Source organism: Coffea arabica, chromosome 1c (genome assembly GCF_036785885.1).
Source record: "Coffea arabica cultivar ET-39 chromosome 1c, Coffea Arabica ET-39 HiFi, whole genome shotgun sequence".
NCBI classification, from domain to species: Eukaryota; Viridiplantae; Streptophyta; class Magnoliopsida; order Gentianales; family Rubiaceae; genus Coffea; species Coffea arabica.
Genome location: NC_092310.1, coordinates 51,806,231 through 51,825,710, shown reverse-complemented (window position 1 = coordinate 51,825,710; position 19,480 = coordinate 51,806,231). Strand labels below are relative to the sequence as shown.

Sequence of the window (19,480 nt, the reverse complement as noted above, 5' to 3'; positions counted from 1 at the left end):
TAATTCAAGTGTGACTCAATCATTAGCTGTTTGATGTAAGTAACCTCCCTAATAAAGCAAATTACCCTGCATTTGTTTTTCTGGGACACAATCGGACAGAATTATGGGAAAGGACCAGGGCGCGAATTTAGGCAGCCAGCCACTAAAGTACTAAAAGCGTTTCAATCTGAAAAAAGCGTGTCCGCCAGAAGACAAACAAGAAATAAAAGCGGGAGCTAAGGCAGAGCAAGCGGAAATTTTCACTCGAGTCTTCTATTTCAAGTCCCAGGTGAAAACGGAGGGAACTTTTCAGTTTAGAACAACCTAAAACTCTCCTAGTCATTTTCCTGCCTCCTGCGATAAAATGAGTTCTGAGAACCCAGTTAGCCAAACAAATCCTAGAAAAAGACCCATTACAGAAGTTGATGAGCCAACCACTCTATTCTGCACAGTAGTAGCCATTGATCACACCAATCTCTACTACAGAGTTTGCTCTGTTTGTGAGAAAACTCTCCCTGAAGCCACCCATAAGAATGCTACTATTAATTCTTGTTCTTCTTCAGCTTCTTTGCCTATTTGTAGATACTGCAACTTTAAGAATGCCTTTAATCCTGGTTCCTCTGGTTCCAAACGCCTCTTTAAAGTTCTTGTAAGTAATTCATTGGTTCAGAGCTTTGTTCTTTTTCTTGTTCGTATAATTGAAAAATGGGTACTTGAGAAAATGACCAAAAAAGGTGGGATTTTTGTTTTACTTTCTTTTTCACTGGAGTTTTTTGGACTAATGTGATACGGGTTCTTGGATGATTTGGATTTTGCAGATGTCTATAGCTACGGATACGAAGGTATTTGTGGTGGTAATGTTTGACAGGGCTGCGAGGGTTCTTTTTGGTTGCTCTGCTGATGAGTTTTTTGATTTTGCCAAGATTCACCCTTTTGCTGGTACTGTAAATTTTATCTTGCATTTTGTGCAATTAATATGCATAAGATTAACAATTTGTATTCTGAGCTCATACACGGAAGTAACTTGTTGAACCATGACTTTTATGCTTACATGAATCGTTTTCTGACTAGCTTTATGCGATCTTTTTCTTGTACTCGGCATTTTCAGCTTTTTTGCTACTTATGTTAAGAAGAGGGAATTTAGTTGAAACATGGCATCGTGTCATTCCTAAACCCAAATTGTATATATTCCAATTAATGATTTAAAAACCTTGATTGGCTTTGCGAAGGTGTCATGATAAATTTTGTTTTCCTGATTAGCCAAACTGGAACCTATTTGTTATTTTCACAACAATTTCTGCAATTTAGTTGCTTAGTGAAGATCTTAGATGTTTGTACTGCAGGTCATGTGTGCAATGCCAGAAATTGAAAAAACACAGAGATATACCTTTCTTAGGCGGTGGAATTCTATTCAAAATCTGGAAAATTGAAATGTTTTCAAGATTATTCTTCTCAATCACAGGTTATGAAGATAACCAGTTACTTCCATAAAGTGTCACATCTTACCTTTGTTTTTAAAAAAAATGGTTATTGATCACTATAACTATGTGCATTTCTTTTAATTATGAAGCTTGCTTCCTGACTAGACAGTATACTCGCATATGTCATGATGCTCTAAAGAATTGAGCCGCTCTTTGTGACTCTTGTTGTTGACTGGGGTATCTTTGTGCAGCCACAACTGCAGGCAAGGTTCTTGAGGGAGAGATGTTAAGAGTGATGCTGTCAAAACCAAAGAATGGAAATGCACAGCATCTACGTGTTGCCTCAGTTGTTCCCTTACAGTCTAGTTTTCAGCCAGCAATTGTGACCTTGAGGAAACTGTATCAAGTAAGAGGTGGTTCTTAAGTACGTCTGCCCCATTTGTATATGCTTCACCCATGGAGTGATTTTTAATTATTTTTCTTTTGGTATGCCACTTTTCTTTACTTGAAATTTCTGGATTAACTTTCATTTTTGTTTCAAGTTAAAACAAAGTCTGTTGATGAATATGATCAGTTGATTGGAAAATTCTTTTAGGAAGGGAAAGAATGAGCAACTACCGGCTGCTCTTGATCTTTTTAAATTCAATGGCACTTCTAGGCAATGTGATTGGCTTTCTTTGAATTTAGTGATTCCCTGAATCTGTGGAGATGCTTAGTCTTGAAAGTGGCAAGAAGCGGGTCTCAGCAATCTTGCCCGTTTGGGTGGATTGAGACACAGGATGATTATGAATATTTGACAGTTGCACGTATCAGAAAATGTACAGTTGGTGACTTGATGAATTACCTGAAGGCTTTGAAGTTGAACTTTGGATAGCAGACTGGTTTAGGCTCTTAGGATATATCCAGAAAATGTGAAAATTGGCTTGCCTAGTGTAGAGCAGCTTAAACGATCTTTAAAAAAAATTCTTAATTACCAAGTCGACTGATCTTCCATGTTATGCAACATTGGTATGTTGAAAAGTGTCAATGATGTTATAAGTGCTTTAGGGGCTGACAAGTATTGCAGTGACTGTAGGGCTTCCCTCTTGATGCATATGTTTGATTTTAATTTGAGGAATTAGTTAATGGCCGGATTATTCCTTTAGGAAGAGAAATCCATGAACGGCTTTATAATTACCATCACTTACAGAATGCCTATAGTCACCATTTATGTTTCCAAGCAGTAGTTTGTTTTATGTTTTGATTTCAGTAATTCTGAAGGTAGATCTGTTCCCTTTAACTCTATGCCTGACTTGTTTTGGAATTCAACGTGGCATGACAAAGGCTAGTGGGTGAACATTGTATTTCAGTTTCCAAACAGTTATTGCTGCACATAATGGTAATTCTAAGCATCTTTTGGATGGATCTCTGTAAGATAACAAGCAAAATCTCTTTGAATGTTTAAAGCAATGTTTAGATGTCATTTTGAAAATAAAAAGTGAAGGCATTATGTATAAACTTTACAAATTTTTTTAGCTCGTATGGGGTAAATCACAATTTAAGTGCAGTTAACCTCCTTCTCTGTCAAAGCTTCCCTTTTATCCAGCTCTCTAACATTTCCAGTGCTGCTTGTGGCTGATCCATTGGGACCATGTGTCCAGCATTAAGTACCTTAAGAAAAGTAAGTGGACCATAGCCTTTTCGCACTCCTGCCTCGACACCATTTGTTGTAAATGAAGTATTAGGAGCAGCTAAATACGCTTTCTGACCAGACCATTCCATGGCCTGAACCCATCTTGAGTTTCCTGACCATGTTAGAACACAATGTTGTTAGTTGGCAGTTATCTTTACTGCCTCCCTTGCAATATGATAGTTAAATAATTCAGCTGAACACTAGATAAATCTTACCAAGCCAGTTGCATACTAGATCATACTCTCCTGCATACACAAGTAACTTGATTCCATCTTCGAGTAATGCTGGAACATCTACTTCAATATTTCTCATCCAGTCATCAACCATTGCATCGTACACGGTTGAACTACATGAAACCCATTCAATGTGCCCAACACCTAGAGCTTCTCTCACTGTGTCCTGGTTCAGAAAATTCTCCACATTTGAAAAATCATAGCATAGTTGACCCTCACACTGCTTTCGGATGTCATAGTACTGCAGCTCGAAGATTAAAAGAAATCATGTCAGGAAATGAATCTGTGTGCACCTGTTTTTTGATGCTTCTGTTATTGGAAAACTTAGGAAATTGCGTTCTTACATTTATATTTCCAGCACTACTCAATATATCATCGAATATTTCATTGCCCAGTTCATACGCCGTCTCACAAGAATCTGTGCCACTAGTGCCTGTCATTGAACTTCCAGTTAGTAAATAGAAACAACTGAGGAATGATCAGATTTTTTATCTTTTCCTTTTTTTTTTTCTTTTTAGGAGGGAAGGGTGGGGGGGGGGGGGGTGATGGAGAACGGGATGGCAAAAGGGGTTTACGAAGATCATTCTTAGACCCCAAGGAATTTCTTTTTTATCTTCTTTCTTTACTCTCTTTTCCTTGGGATTGTGTTTTGGAGATATTAGGTCCAATGAATTGGGACTGATGATTACCGCAAGCTTCTATTGCCTCTTCGCACTCTGTGACGGACTCCTGCATGCCGTTGTAATATGATTGACTGATTAATTTATGTTCCAAAGCATAATCAGGCAATCCCTTGTACTGGATTAGTGGGTTTGTGAGTCCATTGCCAATAGCGAAGCCCTGCTCAACCATGAGTGAATTGTTAGAATCAAACAAAAATTAGTAAAATGCAGCTGAAAAAGCTTGCACTCAGAGGCACACCTTCAAGTTTATAAGGATTCCTTCTTTATTCTTGTTTCCTTGGTTAACTCGTCCAGCAAGAGCAGGAACATAATGCCCTGCATATGATTCTCCTGTTATGTAGAATTCATTCTTTGCATACTCAGGGTGCTTCCTAAAAAAGGCCTGTCAGAGAGGAATGTTCTTGTCAGTAGTGATACTGCACCATCATTATATTTACTTCGATAAATACTACATCATTAGTAGAAGCCAACCTGGAGGAAGTCATACAGGTCATTGCTGACTCCTTTTTCGTCATGGCGAATATCATCGTTGCTGGAACTATAACTGAAGCCAGTGCCGGTTGGCTGGTCGACAAATATGATGTTTGATATCTGCAAAAGTTGCACTAAATTGTGAATGCAAGTGATTAACCGAAAAAAAAATAAATTAGGATCCACAGAATGGACGTGCTGCGATGAGACATGTGCCTGCGGAGGAGAAAAACAGTCCAGAAAGCAAGAAAAGTGAAAAATTGGACTACAAGTCATTTGGATATGTATGGATATTCTAGAATGCAATATCTGCAATTCAATCAATCAATTCTATTTACCCGTTTTGGTTTTGAAATGGAGAATAATGGGGCTAAATTCCAGACGAAAATGCGCAAAAAAAATGAAAAATAAAAAATCCCACACCAGAGTACCTTGTCCCAACCAAAATTATTCCACACAAGGGAGAGGCCATCAGTTATATGAAAGGGGCCGTTTTCATAGAAGAGAGCTAATTCGCTGCTGCATCCCGGTCCTCCAGTCAGCCAGATGACAACAGGGTCAGAGTTATTCTTCCTCCTCGATTCAAAGAAAAAGTAGAACATCCTGCTTGCAAATTAATATATTCGCATGTTGTGAGCACCAACTCAAGCGGTTATAGTTCGTACATTGAACATAATTAACTGAAGCCCTTAGCTGAAACACACCCCCCCCCCCCTTCCTACTCTTTATAAAGATTAAATTGATCACCATCCATTTAATCTGATTTGTGCTAAGAATCCATTATGTCCAATTATATGCATGGCTAGCTAGTCTGCTGCAGAAGTCCACTTCTTGATTATCAGGATCCCGCTACTTTTACCCTCGTGACTACGTATTTGACTACTTTTACCTTCAGGACTACGAAGGTTGGTTGCTTTGGCGGCAATAAGATTTGTACCTAACAAAACTTCTTGTGCATGCGTGCTACTGTACTTGTGCCAACTGTGCTCTCCTTTAACTAGAGATATCTACTGCAAATTCTCTCGAGAATTTTGAAAAAATAAATATTTTCTTATAATGGAGTTTGGCAGGCTTGTCCCCGCTACATAATCAAAGAAGGAAAGTAAAGGGGGAAAAAAATAGCGTGCAATGTGTTTCACCATTGGTAGTCTATACCTTGCTCCTACAGTGTGGGGAAGGTTAAAGTATCCAGCATGATGACCCAAATCTGCAACGCTGGGGTCAGGAGCACCAAGAATATTAAGCTTCAAAGGTTTTTCAACAATTCTTGAGTCATTTGCTGCAGCAAAATCATTCGCAACAATGTTAACGCCCTGCCTTGGATGCAAGTTAAGTCCTCTAATGAGCCCTTTGGCTGGCGATACTCGAAATTTTGGCACTAAATGAGGGAGAGCTTTTTGATGGTTTCCTATTCTAGCTGAAAAAGTTGCAGGACCAAGGAGAAGTATGCAAAGGAGAAGAAGAGGAAGGAGAGCATTTGCCATTGTTGTCGATATATGTACATGAAAATCTTAATTGATGGTATATATATAGCACTTATCAACAAACTAGTTGACGGGCTTCTCGGCGTCTTGCATGTCCCTTTCATTCCATCCGCGTTATACAAGAAAGAAGTCAATTAATTATGGAATGTACAAAGCAAAAATTTATTGTTCTTGTTGGCATATCAAACCAAGCATAGAAGGACAGGTTTCTATAAGTTTGTATATTGTTATTTAGTTGTGTTTTAAAGTTTCTATATTATTGTTTAGCATTGTTTTGAAGTTAGTTTCTATCAAAGTTTCTATATTGTAATTTAGCTGTTATATATTTCTTTAATTCAATACTTGCACAAGAAACTCAGCAGTACTTTAGTCAAGTCAAGTCAATTTTTGAGTAATTTTATTGTTTAGAAATCAGTATTTTCTAATTAGAAAATTTCTTGTGCTTGTAAGATTTGTTTACCAAGTCACTTAATCTATTATAAATAGGGAGTGTTAATATTATTATTATCTTTTGAGAACAGTGTAGGATTGAGAGCTTGTATAATTGATGATATATTGTTGTGGTCTTTTAAAATTTATGACCTCTTAGGGATTTATGGTGATTTTGTTTTTAGTTCTACAATTCTGAAAATGCAAAAAATAAAAATAAAAATTTTATTGTTAAATAAATTTTAACGACAGGATTGTTGGCCTGCTGGGCTGCTTATTCATGAATTAGGATGATGGTTATTGCATTCTTCCAACTGATTGAATTTTTTAAATTCTCAACTTAGCAGGCACGTAACAACATGGAATGGCTATTATTAGAGGAACCAAAAACAAATTAGAAGTTTCCGCATTTTCTGTCGATAAAGCAGAAGCAGTAGCAGCCAGCAAGACAAACGGGGAAGCAGTTCAGATTTGTTGTCACGACTTACAAGGCGTTCAGATGGAAGATTGTCAGCTGTCTGTTCAATTAGATTGAACAAATAGTAACGTCAACTCAACTTGATGGTTTAAGAAATCAAGACCCTGATTATGCCATCTTATTTTGATATAAATGGAAAGAAATTAGAATAAGAATCATCTTCGGGGCTTGATATTTTGTTTCAATCGGGGAATGATTGGTTTTGGGCAGATTTCATTTCACTTGTGCCTCTCGGATTTTGGAACTCGACCTGATTGTATTGCAAAATTATTCTCATTTTGCTAAGAACCATGATCAGATTAACGTGAGTGGCGTACTTCCCTGTCTGAGTTTGGGGATCAGTAATGCATGCTGTCATGATCTTTATGTCTATTTTTATATCTGCTTGACTTCCATTCCCAAATCAATGCGTTGCAGTTGCATAAATATATCAGTACAAAGATTGTGATGAAGCATTTCAGCTTGTGTTTCAAGTAATCCACCACATGTATCTCAATGGAGAGCCCAGACTGGAGCACTGGACCTTTCAGAGTTTGCCTTGTAGCCACCTCTGTATCATGTCCAATGCCGCTTCTGGCTGATCCATGGGAACCAAGTGGCCAGCATTGTGTACTTTGAGAAAGATCAATGGCCCATACTTTTTTTGTAATCCTGCCTCCGAACCGTCTACTGTAAATGGAACAGTAGGAGCTGCCAAGTAATTCTTCTGTCCTGACCATTCCATAGCCTCAACCCATCTGGAGTTCCCTGCTCAATGTCAAAAAGCCATCATGTTTGTCGAATTAATTACTTCAATTCTTGGCAAAATCATCGATGAATCTTGGAGCTTACCAAGCCAATTGCATATTAGATCATACTCCCCGGCGTAGACGAGCAAGTTGATTCCAGCCTCCAGCAAAGCTGGAACGCCAACTTCAAGATTTCTCATGATGTCTGTGATCATCTCCTGATGCACCGTTGTACTGCAGGAAACGAATTCAATGTTTCCGACTCCTAGAGCACTTTTAACTGATTGCTGGCTCAAAAAATGCTCCACGTTTGAGAAATCATAGCATAGATCGCCCTCACATTCTTTTCTGATATCATAGTACTGCAAAGTTCAAAGCAATGACAGTTAGCTTTAGGCCTAAAGCCATGCCACTGATTCTTAATGATCTAAATAACAAAACAAATTTTCTTTCTCACATTTAAACCAAAGGCAATTGATAGTATGTCGTTGAAGATACTTTCACAAACTTGAAACGCAGTCACACAAGAATTTTCACCGTTAGTGCCTGCCATAAGATTACAAATTCGATAACTTTGACACATAATGATTCAAAAACATTGACATTGCTATGTTTTATTTTCTTGATACTATGCATCTAGAAAACTAATTAAGATGAACCAGAGGTTAGAAATTACCACAAGGTTTTAATGCCTTATCACAGTCTGCCACAGACTTCTGCAAGGTGTTGTAATCTGATTGAGAGATCACTTTCATATCCAAAGCATAATCGGGGTAAGCTTTGTACTGGATTCCTGGATTGGTAAGCCCATTACCAATTGCCAAACCCTGATCAATTATATGTATATTCTGCCAGTCAAATCCAAATCAAGGGCAAAGTCGGGTAGCTAAAATTTGATGAATTTTGGGACGCACCTTCAAGTTTATATAAGTTCCTTCTTTGTTTTTGTTTCCCTGCAGAACTCGGGAAGCAAGAGCAGGGATATAATGCCCTGCATACGATTCCCCCGTTATGTAGAAGTTGTTCTTGGCATATTCAGGATGCTGCTTGAAAAAGGCCTGTGATAGAGCAATCATTCATATTAGTCCAATCTAGGCCATGATTTTTTGGTGCCAAATCACTAACTCATTATTGAACATAAATTTGAAATGGAAAGACAATTGCAAATGATAAAAATTCATTTTCGATTGGGAAATGTTTTACATCATTCAATTTCCAAGAAAAGCAGATAGAAATAAGAAGAACCCAACCTGCAAAAAATTGTATAGATCATTGCTGACACCAAATTCATCATGGCGAACGTCTTCCTCGCTTGAACTGTAACTAAAACCAGTCCCAGTTGGCTGGTCGACATATATGAGGTTTGATACCTGCCAAGCCTTTCTACCATGAGAATATAGAGCATGATCTTTTTTTTTTTTTTGGGCTCTTTAATTGCCTATTCTGGCGTTACTTCGAAAATGCAATACCATTGTCATAGTCTTGTTCTGAGAACCAAAAGATTCTATGAAGAAGCTCCTCTGGATACATATATTTTCTAGACCAAGTTAACGACAATTCGTACATGAATAATATGATCAAGGGATTGGATAAAAATGAAAGGGTTAAGTGGAAGATAGGATCGAATACCTTGTCCCAACCAAAATTGTTCCAGACGAGGGAGAGGTTGTTTGCTATCTTGAAAGGGCCATTTTCATAAAACAATGCTAATTCACATCCACATCCTGGTCCTCCCGTCAACCAAATAACCACAGGATCAGTCTTATCCTTCCGCGATTCAAAGAAAAAGTAGAACATCCTGCAAACCAAATAAACGTAGCTACCATAATTAGTTTTGGAAGCTTCCCCGCAAATTTGCACCTTTAAACCATCAAATTGCTTAAACAAACATGTACTGATATAATATTACATGTATTGGTCTTTTCTTTTTTCTTTTTAATTTTTCTGTCATGCAGAAAATGGTAGCAATACAAACCATTTTGTGCTTATATGCAAATCTTCAAAAGTTCTTTTTCACATGCCAAATCAAATGATTGAAATGGCAAAAACTCAGTTGGTACATTGACAATTAATCCATTTTTTGTCAAAACATATAGTTATGCCGGTCTATTGGATCCATAGAGGGTAGCGTAGACGAACTGGCAAATATTTAGTCACAAATCAAACAGTGAGAGCCGAATTCTCGAGGGGGGGACAAAAGACAATTAATCAATATAAAGTAATATATCACTTTTGACTGATGTCAATAGTGCAAGAATGGAATATTGTAATCCAATGATTAACGATTTTCTTTCCCTTGTAATATGAACCGATTTCAAAAATAAAATGCATAATTAAGAACCCAATGTGGCCTAATACTATTTTATTGGACTAGAAAGAGACAGGTTCATAAAAGTGATAAAACTAAACATTTTGGAGTAGAATATAGGCTGAAATTTTAACTTAATCTAGAGATGGTGTTTCATGACTAGGAAGGCACTAGTTTGACAAACCATCATAGAACTATGAACTAATCAAACACAACATCCCATCATAATCACCTAGAGACCTTTTAACAATACGTATAAAAGAATGTGATCATGTTCAGTTGTCCTACTATTTCTACATCCACCACCCCACTTAGCCTAGCTAATCCTGCTCTTATTGTAACCTCTTAATCTGGGGAGTGGGGACAATAATGCTCACGAGTCATGAATCAGAATCAAACAAACATGTCATAATAAAAAACGACAACCATAAACTCAGTTATTTAACTAATTAAATCTTTTTAACCAAGACATTTTGTATAGCCCCGAAATAAACATCACTTTAATAGTGTGTTAATCATACAATTATGTACCTTGCAGCTTTAGTGTTGGGAAGCCGAAAATAACCAGCATGGTGTCCCAAGTCTTGAACAGTTGCCCCAGAATCACCAAGAACGGGGAGGTTTAAACGCTTTTCAACAACACTCGTGGCGGCGGCGGCGGCGGCCGCTGCCGAGTTATTCCCGGTGTTAATGTTGATGTCGTGTTCAGGAAACAAGTTGAGTTCCCTGATCAACTTTTCCGCCTGTTTCTTGGGGAAGTTTAACGTTGAAGATGGCAAGAGATTATGGTCATTTCCTGTCGCTCGGATTGAAAAGGCAGGAGAAGTACTGCTGAGAAGGAGAATAAGGAGAGAGAGAGACTGAGGAAGGAAAGATGATACTACCATGATGATGGCTTTCTGGATTGGTTCTTGTATTGTAGAGATGATTTGTGTGGGAGGAGAAGAAATGAATATGTGAAACGGCTTTTTCGGTTAGTGATGATTGTGGGTTTATATATATATTTATCATTGGGATTTTGAATTAGTCTATTAATTAGTGTGGTCACTCGTCAGTAAAGCAATTAAATTAAAGAACAAAACACCAATCAATACAACAGATCTCCGTTTATCCGCCTCCCAAATCCAATTGTATCCGCAATAATTGGTGGGATTAATTTGTGCCAAGTGTTGCTTAAGTGACAAGGTATAAAGGTGGCAGGTGTTAATTTCTTAAAAGGAAAAAAATAATAAATAGGGAAAATATTGCTAAGGGGCAATAAATATAATTACGAGTTCCTACAAATGTAGCCGATAGAAAAATCTACAGTGACTTGGAAAAATGTAATTTTTGTATGGTAATTTTGTATTCTGAATCAGCCACGTTGAATATCCGGCGCGATTTTTCTCTTAAAATGACCATCTGCCCTACTTCTCCTCAAAAATTACGCCCAATTGAAGGCGTGAAATATTAACGATCCGGGATCACGTCTTTGCCAGGTTTTAGCTTAAAATTTCACCCCTCTAGCCGCAATTTTTAGTTCTGCACCGTGAATCACGCCTCTAAGCTCTCTCATTTCTGGCCCTCCTCTCTCAAGGAATTCCTAGCCCTCTTAGTTGGGATTATAGTCATAGATTAATGCAAACCATTTTTTAGACTTTTAATTGAGTATGATCGACAAACCAAGAGACAAAAACAGATTAAGAAATTGTCGTACCAGCTTAACCGTGAATGGTAATGACCTATCATAAATTTTGTTGCACAAGTTGTTTGCAGTTGTATGACTTTCCATTCATAAGGTTCAGGCACCACAAAAAAATTGGGATTTCCGTATCCCTCTTTTATTTTCCACTGATGATTCATGCCATCAATGGTAGGATTCCTTGTCATACGTATAAATGCTGCGACCGATTGCACCATGTTTCATGCATGTTTCAGATTAGATACTTTTCTTGGACAATGATGATCATGTTAAACATTAGTGGTATAATCTTGATTAATGATTAGTAGCTGGCTGTCTCACAGTTGGCAAATTCTAAATCTGCAGCTAAAGAAAATGTGCTTGAACTTAACAGTGTTTTTAGTAGCAATCTACAATAGCGGTAGTACGAATGAGCCATGCATCTACAAAGGAGAATTTCATACTTGTGTCATTCATCAAAAGCCATGCATTATTGTTCATTTATTTTGATGGATGATTTCTGCCAATTAATGGTTCAGGAGCTATCTACTCTATAGTAAAATATTTTGACATATTTGCTGTTAGACAACACAAGTACATTGTCGGATTGTACAAGTTCTTGTGCCTGATTGCACATAATCACAAACAAGTGATAGAGGTTGTCAACCGTACGGCTCTTTTAATGAATAAGTGGATGCCTTTGTTTGGTATTACCAAACCAACCCATTCAAGATTCTGTATTTCTAAGTATCAAATTGGTGTTTTTATCATGTGGGGTATCAATATCATAACTCAAATGACCTGGGTTCAATTGATGGATGTCGTTTAGGAAATGGTTTCGTGGTTGGTCTTGAACTCCTAGAAAGCTGTGTTTACGTCGTATAGCAGGTTTTAAGGCTCGCAGGTTTTGTGCTGCAAAACAGCCATCAAGTTTGTTTCGTTAAAGAGTAGTTTTGCCCCGGACTTGGAGCTTTTCCTTGCGTTTTTGCTGCTTATGATTTTTCCTTTGAGGCTTCCGGATTTACGTTGCTGCGTATTGCTTTGGTACTTAATTTTCTTGGTTTCTCAAATTTAAGAGTTATTTTGAGATCCTAGGGTCTTGCATATATATATATATTTATAATTCTAGATTGATTCTCTTTCTTGTTTTTTCATGTTTTAGAAATTAGAAACACAGGAAGAGATTATGACAGCCCATCTGAAAAGATGTTTAGCATACTAGTATCAGCTTCAAATTATTTGTTGACTAGCAAACTGCTTTCCCCATCAAGAATTAAGACCAAAAGATCGATGTTGATACTTTATGGGATGATGATCATAAGCTCTATCTCATCCAAATTTCTCAAACTAAATAATGCAAGAATAGTATGAAAATTGACTATAATATTATTGTATTCAATTGGAGTTTTCTGCAACTTATGCTCAGAAAGAATATATCATCCCAATAAACTCCCAAAATTGCTGAAAGATAGTGAAGCAGCAGTTGAAGTCAATTGTGTAGTTAGGCATAAATCACTGGGTGCTCGGCTTATCTGCTATCCCAGTCACTGGAAGTGTGCCCTGCATCCACTTCTCTATCATAACCAATGATGCTTTTGGTTGATCCATTGGAACCATGTGACCAGCATCATGGACCTTAAGAAAAGACAGAGGTCCATGGCCCTTGTGTAATCCAGCTTCGACACTATCTACTACAAATGGAACATCTGGAGCTGCTTCAAAATCTTTCTGCCCAGACCACTCAATAGCATGAACCCATCTTGAGTTTCCTGTCCAGAGTTAAAAATTGCATGATTTAAAACTGAATGTATCCCTCTTTCAAATTGTACAAAATTTCAGGTGAGTGAAGAAGCTTACCAAGCCAGTTGCAGATGAGATCACACTCCCCAGCATATACAAGTACCTTGACTCCATCTTCCAGGAATGCTGGAACACCAACTTCAAGATTCCTCATCCAGTCTGTGATCAGTGCTTGGTACACTTCTCCACTGCATGACACAAATTCAATATCCCCAACACCCAGTGCATCTCTGACTGATTTCTCATTGAGGAATTTTTCCATGTTCGAAAAGTCGTAACATAGATTAGAAATACACTGCTTTCGGATATCATAGTACTGCAGTTCCAAGAAAAATGCCATGTTAATTAGATGAGAAAATTGTTCGTGCACCACTTTCTTTAATGCTTTGCGATACTCTATAATCAAAAAATTCGCTTGCTTACGTTTATGTTGCCAGCGATTTCCAATATACTGTTGAAGAGGCCATTGCAAATACTATATGCTTGCCTACAGGAAGTTCCACCATCAGGGCCTGCGTGAAACTTCTACTGTTAGTGTTCAAACTACTAAAGGCATAATCAGATCGAAGGTCTTCTTTAGTCTTGTTTTATTGAAATTTGTAAGGGATGCAAATGAAAGGGAATTTATAAAACATTCAAGATTCCGCCACTTAAATTTTTAAACTTATAGAAACTTGTAGAGAATGTCAAAATGAAAAACTGATTCAATTTCTACCATTATTATGATACTACATATGTGAAGTTTCTAATACAAATATAAGGAGAGCTGTGTTTAATAAACACGTAGGCCTTACCACTCGGTCATGCCACCAAAATGCTACAAAATTGATGAAATTCATTTGTCTCGTATTACTTAAATGCTTTTTCTTTTTATCTTTAATTATTGTACTTGCATCTTGACATCCATTTTTCTTAATACTTTTGTTCTTTCTTAGGAGAAATCTTTGTTTCGATTGGAGTTGATTTGCCCTGGTCTTGTCTAGTGTATAGGATCTCAAAATGGTCAACTTCTCGTACTCTCTGTTAAAAATCAAATGTGGATTTTCATTCACAAAAAAAAAAATTATTCCAAATTTGAACCATCAACTAATGACTACTCAGCGCAAATTCATGAACCCTTTTTTGAGAATCTCTTGTCTCTTCTTTAGTTTCGTTTTTCTATTTCTTGGTTGGGGATGGAGGGGTAAGATATGCAGCATGACCAGAGAGGAATGAAATTGAGAATTACCACAAGATTTAATTGCCTGTTGGCATTGTGACACCAGGGGGCTTAACGTGTTGGCATCTGCCTGTGTAATCAATTTATTGTCCAAAGCATATTGGGTGTATGCTTGATACTGGATTTCTGGATTAGTGAGTCCATTGCCAATTGCAATACCCTGTTCAAGCCCAACCATTAATTAACTATGCCCATCAGACCAGAAAGAATGGAAGGAACCCAAAAAAAACCTGAGATTCAGACAGACCTTGAGGTTAATACCAGTTCCTTCCTTGTCTTTGTTTCCTCTTTGAATTCGAGAGGCAAAAGCAGGGATGTAGTGCCCAGCATATGATTCTCCAGTTATATAGAAGTCATTCTTTGCATATTGAGGGTGCTCCTCAAAAAATGCCTGATGCAGAAGATCAATTAGCCCAACTTAGGCCAGGCTTTACCTTTCTAAGCAGCTCAGATTTATCATTAAGGATGTAGAATAATAGCATCACTGACTTTATTATTCTATGTGAACAAAATCTGACCAACCGAATCAAAATGAAAAATTTTTTTGTATGAATGATAGAAAAGGCTTTTACATCCCTGTAAAATTGAGATGGTTTTGTAGTTTGTTGAAACAATTTTGATGGTAGACAAAGATACGCTACATTCAGATAATGAGCCGTCCAGAGTACTATTGCAATTTTTGATGAGTTGAAAAGTTAGTGGCAAAAAATGTCTACACTTGATTTTGGCGGATGAATACTCTAAGATTTTCAAAAGCAATAAATGAAAAAGAGAGAAAAGCCAACCTGAATGAAGTCGTACAAATCATTGCTGACTTCCTCTTCATTGTGGCGGGTGTCGCTTTTGTCAGAACTATAACTGAATCCTGTTCCAATTGGCTGGTCGACAAATATAATGTTTGATACCTGCAAAAATTGACACTTGCGGTAAATTCTACTATTTACTACAGGAGATAACAATACCTACTACGATTGCAGATACTTCAGTTTTCTGCTCCAACAGTAAGAAAAGAAAAAAAAAGTCAAATAGACTAGTAACTAGAAGATTCTGCCAATGAGAAATGTTTTTCTGGAAAATGCAAGATATTTTTTCAGCTTCATGTAGTTCACAATTTGCAGGCTCGGATCAACCATCAGAGTTTGGTACGTAAAAATTCCATTGCCAGACATTGCTTTACTACCAGAGATTTTGTTTCCAGTACCATAAATGGTGTCAGGTTGAAGATAGATTTCAATGGGACAAAATTCAGATGGTCGTGAAAGAGACCGTTCCTTTGACAACTGTCAGCCAAAACATACATCAGTATCGCAATTTATGTAACACTGAAAGGATTACTAGCAATATAACAAAAATTTTCAACGCCAGCATTGGGAAAATCAAGCAAGGGAACTGTTTTGCTAGCCAATTAAGACTTGAAAAGATACGAACATTTTGAGCCTTTGATAGAATTGGTAGGCTAATTGGAAGGGTAAAAGTACCTTGTCCCATCCATAATCATTCCATATCAGAGACAGATTGTTTGCAATCTTGAAAGGGCCATTTTCATAGAACAAAGCTAGTTCACTACTGCATCCTGGTCCTCCAGTCAACCAAATAACAACAGGGTCGCTCTTGCTTTTACGGGATTCAAAGAAAAGGTAGAACATCCTGCATATCATTTTTAATCCGGAGATCAAATTTCTTTGGCACCAGTCTAAAGAATGAAGTGGAAATATTATCTTCCCAAGTCCTAACCAAGAATGTACTGGTACATGTTGCAGTTATGCACTTTACCAACTTGCCAACAGTAATAAATGAACATAACCACCAAATACAATGATTCTTTTTTTTTTTTTTTTTTTGAAGGAAAATACAATGATTCTTGAATCATCTCAAATGCCAGTCAAAAAAAAAAAAAAAATCGAAGAAACGACTCTGCTCGTGTAAAGGCACGTTGAAAGGAAATTGAATTAGTGGATGCGCATGCAAGCTTCTTAACACTTTCAAGTCTAAACCATCACAGCTAAGAACATAGCAGGAGAAAATAAGAGCTGCCACGTAGACCGCCATTCAACCTCAGAAAGTCAGGAAATCCACCAATCATAAACAATTTTCACATTGTCTTAACAAGATAAGAACTAGTACCCTGTAATAAAAAAAAAAAAAACTATGAAGCTGTCCAATCTTTCAATCCAATGACCCCATTTAGTATAACCTCATATAATAGCTCTATATTTAATTTGATTGTGAACAGAGACAAGTAGACAACGGAGCCATGGATCAGAGAGTACTACTATACCTTGCACCCTTGGAATGTTGAAGTTTATAATACCCTGCATGATGGCCCAAGTTTTCAACTGTGGCCCCAGAATCACCAAGACAAGATAAACTAAATTGCTTTTCTTCAATTCTTGATCCAGACAAGTTACCAGGATGACCAGGGGAGATGTTGATTTCAAGCTCAGGGAACAAGTTAAGTTGTCTAATGAGCCTTTCAGCCTGAGCTTTTGGGAAATTTAAGGTTGAAGAGGACAAGGAAAGCTTCCGATGACTTTCGTTAGCATATGCAAAAGGAATTAAGGTTGGAGAAGCGATCAAAAGGAGCTGAAAAAGAGAAAGAAAAAGAGGAAAGGCCATAATGTCTTGGAATGTTGGTTTTCTTGGGAGGAAACTGAATTATGAGCTTCGATCGATGGGATGAATTTATATAGATTTTCAGGCTTACAAGTTAGAAAGTTGAGTAAGGAATGTGCATTGTATTAGTTGGTACGTGGCTGTTGGGATGATATAAAGAAAGATGAGAAGAAAGGAAAGGAGGGAGAAGAAAGTGGAAGAAATTGGCGGGGATGCTAACGGCCGGTTAGTTATGATGCTGTTTGAATTGATTTACAACTTTTTGGGATCTTGTAGACTTTTAAAAAAGTATGGGGTCATATCAAGCCAAAACAGAAATAATTTAAAATAGGATGTGGTGACAGAAGAATGGCTTTCATTTTTACCAATGGCAGCATTAGTTTTGAGATAAATGGACAAACTACCTCAACTACTATAAGGCCAATATGAAAGTTAACTTTATTGTTTTTTGAAAAAATTGTTCAAAGCATCACTTGTATTTTTTTTTAAATGGATTTTTTCATTCTTTACTTTTAAAATATTAATTTTACGTCCCCTATAAATTTAAATTAGTAAAATTTAGTCCTAACTTAAGTTTTCGATGACTTTTTAGACCTGAAATCACCATGTGATGCATATACAGTGATTTTTTTTTAGTGGCAAAAATGAATATAAGTTGGATCTAACTCCACTTTTTTAGGAGAAAAATGAATATAATTTGGGTCAGATTCTATTTTTTTTTAGGGACAGAAATAAATATGGATCAGGTTATTTATTTAATTACAAATGGGATATAACTTTTTTGTCCCTTAACAATGATCATATGTAGGCTGTGTGATGAAATCAAGGTAAAAAGTAGTTGAAAACCTAAGTTAAGAACAATGTTTACCGACTTGATTTTGTAAGGGATATAAAGCTACCTATTTAAAAGTGAAGGACGAAAGAATTCATTTAGCAAAATGTGAGAGATGTTTTGAATGATTTTGCCTTGTTTTTTTATTTTACGCTCTCTTTTCAGATTTTTCAAGTTATTTTTAGCTATTATGCTCTATGTTTTTAATTTCTATAACCCCCCATAGGTGAAATATACATTCACCAGTTCAATTTGAGTCATTGGTGGAAAAAAATAATAATTTTTGTGTGCATTAAAATTTTATTGGGCGGTCGCTGTAAATTATAAACTTGAAAACAGATATTAATATAGGAAAAAAACTTATGAAGGCCAGTAGCTCATGGCTCATGCATTGTCTAGTTTCAATTTTCTATGGTGAAAAGTTCATTCGAGTGAAATGAGGATTGTTATGGTTGCCCTCTAAGAAAAGCAACAGACAATGTGCATCCCACCTTACGCCCCACAACCAAATTCTTCTAAATCTACACTACATTCCAAGAGTTGTTAAGCAGTTTACTCTATGGAGTACATATAATCATCAATGCACTTTATGAATTAGATGCATAGGAACTGTTGGTTACTGGATCTTATAGTCTGAACCAGAGATGCTTCATTGAATCCAAACAATGCATCTACTGATCCATGCATGAATAAATTGGTTCACACATTCAAGAACTACATTCTTGGTCTTTAAAGGTCCAAGTAAATGTCTCCTTGAACTATCTTAAATGATGTTCTTTCATATGTTCATTTCTATTTGATGCTACACCACCCATATCAAGTGGTAATGTCTCAGCTGGCAAAGCGATGGGGAGCCATTTTCAACGCCAGCCATCCCATTTTCATGAAAACTTGAAAAAGATGAACAAAAGCTTAGTTCTTTCATATGCAGAAAAAAAAAAAAAAAAAAAAAAAAAAGAGGAGTTGTAATTAATATACGTTAATCTGCATTAGCTCATATAGGAAACGGAAAAATGAAAAAGCCATTTTAGTAACCACTAATGAATTCTCAATGAAAATATAACATGATTAGTGGTCATGATCAAAATTAATAGTTTCGTTCAAAGAGCTTTTGCTCATAATGATGTACCATCTGATAACAGGTGGAGGCATAATGACATAGAAAGATGACATTGCATATATAATAAAAAGATTTTTAAAAAATGGGGAGAAAAGAAATAATGGGTCCGAGATATTGGTTAATCAAGCGCAACAAAATGTGAGGAAGAATATTAATTGCATTCTGTCAAAGAATTTTGATAAGTAAAAAAATCAAACCCTTATCATTCTAAACTCAAACCGTAGCTAGAATATAATCAGACTACTAGAACATCTATGAACAAGTTAGTTGAGATTCTAACCAACAAATGTCCAAGATGACTTAAAAAAATTGTATCCATTGCACCGGCGACTCTCAGAATTAAAAGGGCT

The 19,480-nt window shown here is 36.7% G+C and overlaps 4 protein-coding genes across 4 annotated transcripts; 1 reads left to right on the top strand and 3 right to left on the bottom strand.

Moving 5' to 3' along the window:
* The first annotated feature begins 219 nt into the window (after positions 1–219).
* LOC113742258 (uncharacterized) lies at positions 220–2,041 on the top strand. The gene is made up of 3 exons (XM_027270056.2): positions 220–628; positions 798–918; positions 1,652–2,041. Exons 1-3 carry the CDS (start codon positions 344–346, stop codon positions 1,822–1,824), a joined length of 579 nt encoding a protein of 192 aa, XP_027125857.2. The 5' UTR covers positions 220–343; the 3' UTR covers positions 1,825–2,041.
* Positions 2,042–2,810: 769 nt separating this feature from the next.
* Positions 2,811–5,966, bottom strand: LOC113742247 (serine carboxypeptidase-like). Its single transcript, XM_072076658.1, has 8 exons — positions 5,615–5,966; positions 4,891–5,062; positions 4,460–4,579; positions 4,227–4,370; positions 3,995–4,145; positions 3,650–3,738; positions 3,288–3,546; positions 2,811–3,184 (listed from the first exon to the last, which is right to left on the bottom strand). Exons 1-8 carry the CDS (start codon positions 5,941–5,943, stop codon positions 2,964–2,966), a joined length of 1,485 nt encoding a protein of 494 aa, XP_071932759.1. The 5' UTR covers positions 5,944–5,966; the 3' UTR covers positions 2,811–2,963.
* A 1,241-nt stretch (positions 5,967–7,207) lies between these two features.
* LOC113727305 (serine carboxypeptidase-like) lies at positions 7,208–10,874 on the bottom strand. Its single transcript, XM_027251390.2, has 8 exons — positions 10,418–10,874; positions 9,208–9,376; positions 8,829–8,948; positions 8,493–8,636; positions 8,255–8,405; positions 8,036–8,124; positions 7,682–7,940; positions 7,208–7,597 (listed from the first exon to the last, which is right to left on the bottom strand). The coding sequence occupies exons 1-8, from the start codon at positions 10,771–10,773 to the stop codon at positions 7,377–7,379; spliced, it is 1,509 nt and encodes a 502-aa protein (XP_027107191.2). The 5' UTR covers positions 10,774–10,874; the 3' UTR covers positions 7,208–7,376.
* A 2,038-nt stretch (positions 10,875–12,912) lies between these two features.
* Positions 12,913–17,201, bottom strand: LOC113742240 (serine carboxypeptidase-like). The gene is made up of 8 exons (XM_072076629.1): positions 16,844–17,201; positions 16,044–16,212; positions 15,351–15,470; positions 14,813–14,956; positions 14,575–14,725; positions 13,770–13,858; positions 13,404–13,662; positions 12,913–13,315 (listed from the first exon to the last, which is right to left on the bottom strand). The coding sequence occupies exons 1-8, from the start codon at positions 17,179–17,181 to the stop codon at positions 13,059–13,061; spliced, it is 1,527 nt and encodes a 508-aa protein (XP_071932730.1). The 5' UTR covers positions 17,182–17,201; the 3' UTR covers positions 12,913–13,058.
* Between the last annotated feature and the right edge of the window lie 2,279 nt (positions 17,202–19,480).

Excerpts from the sequence above, each read along its gene's own strand:
- LOC113742258 (XM_027270056.2), top strand. The coding sequence starts at position 344 with ATGAGTTCTGAGAACCCAGTTAGCCAAACAAATCCTAGAAAAAGACCC. Across the intron at positions 629-797 it reads AACGCCTCTTTAAAGTTCTT|ATGTCTATAGCTACGGATAC; the intron begins GTAAGTAATTCA and ends TGGATTTTGCAG. Across the intron at positions 919-1,651 it reads CAAGATTCACCCTTTTGCTG|CCACAACTGCAGGCAAGGTT; the intron begins GTACTGTAAATT and ends ATCTTTGTGCAG.
- LOC113742247 (XM_072076658.1), bottom strand. The coding sequence starts at position 5,943 with ATGGCAAATGCTCTCCTTCCTCTTCTTCTCCTTTGCATACTTCTCCTT. Across the intron at positions 5,063-5,614 it reads CCCCACACTGTAGGAGCAAG|GATGTTCTACTTTTTCTTTG; the intron begins GTATAGACTACC and ends ATTTGCAAGCAG. Across the intron at positions 4,371-4,459 it reads ACCTGTATGACTTCCTCCAG|GCCTTTTTTAGGAAGCACCC; the intron begins GTTGGCTTCTAC and ends CCTCTCTGACAG.
- LOC113727305 (XM_027251390.2), bottom strand. The coding sequence starts at position 10,773 with ATGGTAGTATCATCTTTCCTTCCTCAGTCTCTCTCTCTCCTTATTCTC. Across the intron at positions 8,637-8,828 it reads ATCTATACAATTTTTTGCAG|GCCTTTTTCAAGCAGCATCC; the intron begins GTTGGGTTCTTC and ends GCTCTATCACAG. Across the intron at positions 7,941-8,035 it reads CAATTGCCTTTGGTTTAAAT|TACTATGATATCAGAAAAGA; the intron begins GTGAGAAAGAAA and ends TGAACTTTGCAG.
- LOC113742240 (XM_072076629.1), bottom strand. The coding sequence starts at position 17,181 with ATGGCCTTTCCTCTTTTTCTTTCTCTTTTTCAGCTCCTTTTGATCGCT. Across the intron at positions 15,471-16,043 it reads ATGATTATGGATGGGACAAG|GTATCAAACATTATATTTGT; the intron begins GTACTTTTACCC and ends CAATTTTTGCAG. Across the intron at positions 13,859-14,574 it reads ACAGGCAATTAAATCTTGTG|GCCCTGATGGTGGAACTTCC; the intron begins GTAATTCTCAAT and ends AGTTTCACGCAG.